Below are 6,339 nucleotides of genomic sequence, written 5' to 3' on the forward strand. Positions count from 1 at the left end.
ATCGAATCCTTTCTTTTGTGCACGAGTTAATTTCAATCGCTATTCGACACTTTAACCTTAAACCATTGAAAAATATTTAAAAAAAGAAACAGTACACAGTTTCACTTATTTCCAACGCAAAGCAAAATAAAATTCTATAAAATGAGTTAAATTCACAACCGATCTTTTAAATAACTCCATATCAAATTGAATTTCGACCGTTGTCGACATAGTCGACATAAACGCTTTCACACAGCCCTGCTTTGACAGCTCCATTGACAGCAGCGGTTTGTTTTGGGCTTTGCTTGGCCAGGCGGGGAGCAAAGCATTTGCACGCGCGATTCACGGCGGAATAGTGTTTTTCACGTGCGTTCGGTGAATATTCCTCTGCAATTTCCATCCCCAAATAGCGCACCACAATGTCGGAACCCAGCTCCAAGGATACGGTGCTGAAAACGGCAATGATTTACGTGTGCGGAGGTAAGTGTGGCTTGATGCCGGCTGATTCACTGTGCCTACTAAATTGGGGGAATTTCTTGTTGCGTAGAATGCCACCATGAGAATGAGATGCGCCCGAGGGATCCGATCCGTTGCCGCGAGTGTGGTTACCGTATTATGTACAAGAAGCGCACGAAGCGACGTAAGTAGATGCATTTTAAAATTAGAAGAAGGAAGCCCCGAAATACACTAACGATCGGCTTGTTTCCCCTTTCCCTGTAGTTATCGTCTTTGATGCCAGATAGACGGAAGGAGAGACTGTTGCAACGCTGTTTTGACCACGTATCTTGTAAGAACCTTTCCATAGATTGTTCGGAAGCAGTAAAAACGCCGGAACAGAAACAATAAATCGGTATTGATATATATCTCTCTCACACATTCTGTATTTGTTTTGTTTTGTTTTTTTTTTTTTTTTTTTTTTTAGTAATTCCCCCGGATGTTGTGTCATATGCTCCGCACTCACCGTTTCGCTTCCGTCACTATTACACGCTACTTTCACACCGAAACAAACAAAAAAAGCGGCGCCACACCTCCTAAGAACACGGTTGCGTCTGCATTAACTCAGCTCAAAGCCGGCCCCGCTCTGTATCGCGTACAGTAGCTTCTCCCGCAGTACGTCCTCCTCCTCGAACGCCGGCAGCTTCAGCAGATTCATGCACGTGCTGGCCGACGGCAGTCGATCCGTGTCGCCCGCATTCTGTATGTAGAACGGTGGATCGAGATCCTTGAACCCGAGCAGCGGCGGGCGCGAGCAGCTTGTGACGAACTTCAGCAGCAGCCGGCGCTGGATGTCATCGAACTGCTCGACCACCTTCCAGAACAGCTGGATCGTGTGGTGCTCGAGCGAAAAGTCCCCACCGTAGCGCGTGTGCTGCCGCAGATCGTGCACGTCGACCGGTATTTCCGCGCCCGAGATCAGCACCTGCAGCTCCTTGTTGCTGAACATGTACAGCCACTCGATCGGCAGCACGTTCGCGAGCCCCTGGCGGAAGGCGGCACACTGGGCCCGGATCTGCTGGTTCAACTTAAAGTCCGCCATCAGCTGGATGTACTCGATGCGGTTCGTCGAGTTGACGATGATGTTCGTACCGTTCGGTTTTAGCTCCTCCACCTGTGTGGATGAGTGAGGAGAATTAGAATGCGCAAAAAGAGGCACGAGTGGGTGGGGGCAACAAGCCCATTTTCCTACCTTTGTTTCACCTAACGCATCACAGACGATAGTAAAATCTAACCCTAAATCAGCCACATCCCCTTCGTACGCTTTTAGAGACATTAAATTTCTAAAAAAAAGGGAAACGAATTTTGGAGTTAAAATTGCGCCCCTAAGGTCGTTAGAATCAGTGCTGTGAAATGTCATTAAAAAAATCTTCGTGAAACAAAATCCATGTCAGCGTCCCGTACTCAATTGTAATGATCAGAGGTGATACTCAAAACGATTAGTGTGACCAATGCATGTTTCATGACATTTTTACGACCAACGCTTGGCTAGTCACTATCTCATGACTTTTTTTTGCTGTGATCAGTTCTGCAAAATGTCACTCGCATAGTCATGATCAGCTGAAACAAAATCATGTCAGCGTTATAAGCTCTACTGTGATGATCAGAGGTGAGACTCAAACAGTTGGTGCGACCATCACATACTTGGTGACATTTTGTGTGACCAATTTTTTTGCTGCTTTTGCAACCACACGTCAAGCACATTCCAAGAATGTCGTGATTATCACCACCACAAAATGTCATGGCCAAGTGAGTGAGCAAGAGTTGGGTGCCAAACAAAAAGGGTCACCAAGCATGTGATTGATCCACCAATTGTTTGAATCTCACATCTGATCATCTCAGTTGTGTACGTGACGCTGATTTCAGTTTCGTTTCAGTCATGAGTGTTGGTGGCTGAAACAGTGGCATTTGGCAGCACTGGACCATCAAGCTACCACGAAAAAGTTAATTATTTTCGTTGGTGAACATCTCGTGATGCTCATGACCTTTTGCAGCACTGGTTGGAGCCGTTCCATCGCAACGCCATACCTATACAGCACCGGATCCAGCGAGGCCAGCTGATGCACATCCACGTCGGAGTGTTTGCCGGCCAGCTTGGAGAGGAAAAACTCGGCCAACGGTAGCTCCACCAGCAGATTCTCGTACAGTGCCTTGCCGAGGATGCGGCCGATGAAGTAGTAGTGGCGCTGGAAGTCTTCCACAATCTTCCCCACGCACGGGTTCGGATAGAGCATGTTGTCTTTCGTTATCCTGTGCAATAGAAAACCAAAGTAAGCGACGAACCGGAAAATGAAGCTTCCAGCGGCAATGAAATTTACATGAAAAATCCGCGATGTGGATCGAACGCCAGCTTGATCAGCTCGGACAGAAACTCGCGAAATACGCCTCCGCCGTCGATGCCGGCCTCCCGCAGCCCCACCGAGTTGACCATTTCGATGCGGAATTTGGGCCGCAAATCGGGTTCTGAAAGAAGGGCAGAAAAGCGTTATTCCGTGTGACAACGAAACAACTTCCCGTTTTTCCTTTCTTACCATTCGTGGGGCTGAGCTTGTCGAACGCATCCTCGTACAGATGGGACCGCCGGACGGTGAGATGTATCGACGGTCCCTGGAGAAACCCTTGCAGGTCGCCCTGCGTCCGCAGCTTGTCCGCCGCCACCAGCCCCTGAAACACGCCGACCCGCGTATTGAACGGCACCACGAACGGTATCTCGCGCAGGATCGTGATCGAACGGATCTGCTTGGTCGATAGCGGCGGGCCGTCCTCGATGTCTTCCCGCGTAAAGTCCCTGATCGGCTGGAAGGGCCGGGGGCCACGCCGCGAACCGCGCGACAGGTGCAGATCGGTCGGTTTGTCTAGCGGCAGGTTAAGGTTTTGCGCCGTCCAGTGTCCCTCGGGACAGAAGCAGCGGCGCAGATCGCGCGTGTGTATCTGGCGCAGCAGCGAAACGCACACCTTGAGCAGGTGGGGCCATATCTGGCGGTTCTGCTCGTACGGTTGGCTGCGCTGCCTGCCGACGAGTGAGCCCGTGCCGCCGAAGCTGCGCGCCTCCCCGCCGCTCAGGGACGATATCATCGTGCGATAGTTTTCGTGCAGGCTGGAGCGCGTTTCGGGAAAGGCGAGCTCGACCAGCCCGAGCGAGATCTCCTTCAGCGTGGTGCTGAGCGGTATGAGCTCCGGTATGCTGAACGGCATGATGCTGCTCACCGTGCCGGGCAGTACGTTCTCCTGCACGAACTCGCCGTCGTGCAGGGAGGCGATCAGCCGCCCGAACAGTGCGCAGAACGAGGCCAGAATCGGAATGGTACGGTCGGAATCTTCCTTCGCTGTTGGGAAGCGTGGGAAATTGCGTTCAATTGCATAATTCATTCAAAAAAAAAGAAGGAAAACTATCTACTTACAGATGTTGATTCCCTTCGAGAGACGCACGATCGGGGAGCTAAACAGCTGGCCGGTGCTGTGCGCGGTCAGCGTGTACCACAGCCCCCGGATGATCAGCGGCTTGGACGCGAGCATGTACAGCAGCTTGTACTCGTACACCGCCATCCGGTTGTACGTCATCAGCTGGTGGCAGATCTGGCAGAGGTGCTGCACCGCCAGCGGATCGTCCAGCACCGTGTCGATCAGGCGCACGGTGAACGATACGCGGCGCCGCTCGTTCAGCATACCGATGACGGCGTGCAGCAGGGCGGCCTCGCGCGGACCCAGCGCCGGTCCGTCCTCCCCGTCCGAGTCGGAATCGCTCGAATCGTCCAGCGGCCGGTTGATCGAAGAGCGGATCGTCTTTCGAGGTAGTTTGGTAATGTTGTCCACCATCGAGGCGACCACTTTGAGGTAGGCACGGAAGTGCTCCTTCGAGGTTGATGTTTCTAAACGGGCGCGAGAGAGAGGAAGAGAGACAATTAGATGAACGCAAAATTTGGTACTAAAAAGCTTCTATAAACTTACCATCTACGTGTCGTTCGTCTAGCTTCAAAAGGGAGTACAAAAGTGAGCTAGTTAAGCGTAGCCGCTCGTCCTGCACCCGATTGGTGGTGCGCGCTTTTTTCGGCGTGCCGACCGGCCGCGATCCCATCGGTGCTGTACCGTCGTCGTCGTCCTCCGTCGTCAGGTCGACCAGTATCGTGCTCCGGTAGTCCAGCAGACCCTGGTACTCGTCGGCCGTGTGGCGCACCAGCGTCCAGTAGGGGAAATCAGTCCGCTCGCCCAACGCCGGCAGCACAAAGTGCTTCACCTGGTCGGAGAGCTGCGGCGAGAGCACGTTAAACGTGAACGATTGCAGTATCTGGCGGCTGAGCGTGTCGCGCGCTTCCGTATCGATCAGCTGCAGCGGGCGCAACAGCATCTCGAACAATGCGTCGGCGATCGGGTTCGCTAGCGCGGTGGTGTCTTCGTCGATTGCCGGCAGCTTCTCTTCGATCAGCTGCCGAACGACGCGGAAGTAGCGCCGCTCGATCAGATGGCTGTAGATGGAGACGAGGTAGCGCTGGATGTACTGCTGGCCGCTGCTACCGGTCGGTGGGATGTGTTTCGTGATGTACGTATTGGAGGAGTAGATTTCTAGCATGCGCATCGGTATGGTCTGTGAAGGGAGAGTGAGAGAGAGAATGTTCGGAAAGTGATTAGCATGAGGAGCGAAATAAATCACAGCGCATTTTCTTTCTTACCGGTGAACATTCCGGGACCAGTATCTGGCCCAAACACAGCCCAAGCAGCCGTTTGATACGATACGTCCAGATCGGATCCCGCTCCACCAGCCGGAACACTTCGCCCGGGTTTTTAATCATGTACTGGCAGAGAAAGATCTGGAACGAAGAGGAAGCGAGAACTGTTAACACAACCGAACGAACTTTTGCTCCAAAACGCTCCTCCCTCCCCCCGGCCTTACCAGCCGATCCCCGTCCTGACCGCTGCGATGCTGATAGAAAAAGATGATCCGCTTGCTGTAGTACTCCAGATCCTGCCCACCGTCCCGTATCGCCCCGTGCGCCCGCCGGTACTCGTCGAACTTGTCCCGCTCCCGCTGCTTGGTGTGCTGGCGCTGGACAAAGCTCCGCACGGCAGACTGTATCACGATCGCACCGCACTGGTGGCGGCGGGCCTCCTCGCGCTTCTGCCGCTCCTGCTGCGCCTTCCGGATCGTCGTCAGCCGGTCGGTTTTCAGTGAGGCACCGCCGAGATTTTGCTGCGGCCGGCGCCGGAACTCTCCATCGAAGCTGAACATGATGATTGGCTGGGGACGGGGAAGGTTAGTTGGTGATGATGCACCACCGGGAAGGTTCCTTGGGAGGGAGCTCCCTTCTCGTCTTCGGTGCGCGCTCCTTCCTCCCCAAAAAGGGACAATTAATTCACTGGAGAACGGGAGCACTCGAAAGGATTGCCTGTCTTCGGTTTACCAACAATAAAACTGTGTCGCACAAAAAAATACTGGCACCCCACAAACAACAAACAAAGACTGCCAAAGTGCCAGGAGCGAATGACTGCTGGCGATGAGGATGATGATGACGACGATAATGGCCCCAAGAGTAGTAATTGCGTGATCTGAATGGGAGATTGGCTTTTGAGGGGGTGGAGGGTGGACTTTTTTACGCTTGCAAGTGGGGAAAACTGTTTTTCACTGTTCCTGCGCTCTTCCCTGTGCTCGCCGTTTGACAGGAAAGTTTATCAAATAACACAACAGTAGATTTTATCCATTGTTTTACGCGGTGATGTATGAGTGAGGGTACGGGTGTGTGTGTGTGTTGGTGTATACGACCGGGACCACTTTACAGAAACCCCTCTTTCATCTACTTGCGTTCCCCTCCCTTCTTCTTGTATTATTGCACAAGCTGTCACTTGACAGTTGTCAAACGTTGTCAACATTCC

General features: G+C 52.8%; 2 protein-coding genes across 2 annotated transcripts; one reads left to right on the forward strand and one right to left on the reverse strand.

Annotated features, from left to right (window-relative positions):
• Positions 1 to 265: 265 nt before the first annotated feature.
• On the forward strand, positions 266 to 855 carry LOC1278359 (DNA-directed RNA polymerases I, II, and III subunit RPABC4). Its single transcript, XM_317833.5, has 3 exons — positions 266 to 459; positions 527 to 619; positions 700 to 855. Exons 1-3 carry the CDS (start codon positions 399 to 401, stop codon positions 720 to 722), a joined length of 177 nt encoding a protein of 58 aa, XP_317833.4. The 5' UTR covers positions 266 to 398; the 3' UTR covers positions 723 to 855.
• Positions 836 to 6,302, reverse strand: LOC1278379 (ubiquitin-protein ligase E3C). Its single transcript, XM_061653970.1, has 9 exons — positions 5,363 to 6,302; positions 5,142 to 5,279; positions 4,423 to 5,056; positions 3,876 to 4,343; positions 3,006 to 3,800; positions 2,793 to 2,937; positions 2,503 to 2,724; positions 1,667 to 1,757; positions 836 to 1,588 (listed from the first exon to the last, which is right to left on the reverse strand). Exons 1-9 carry the CDS (start codon positions 5,696 to 5,698, stop codon positions 1,034 to 1,036), a joined length of 3,384 nt encoding a protein of 1,127 aa, XP_061509954.1. The 5' UTR covers positions 5,699 to 6,302; the 3' UTR covers positions 836 to 1,033.
• Positions 6,303 to 6,339: the final 37 nt, after the last annotated feature.

The sequence above is a fragment of the Anopheles gambiae genome, chromosome 3, assembly GCF_943734735.2.
Source record: "Anopheles gambiae chromosome 3, idAnoGambNW_F1_1, whole genome shotgun sequence".
Taxonomy (NCBI): Eukaryota; Metazoa; Arthropoda; class Insecta; order Diptera; family Culicidae; genus Anopheles; species Anopheles gambiae.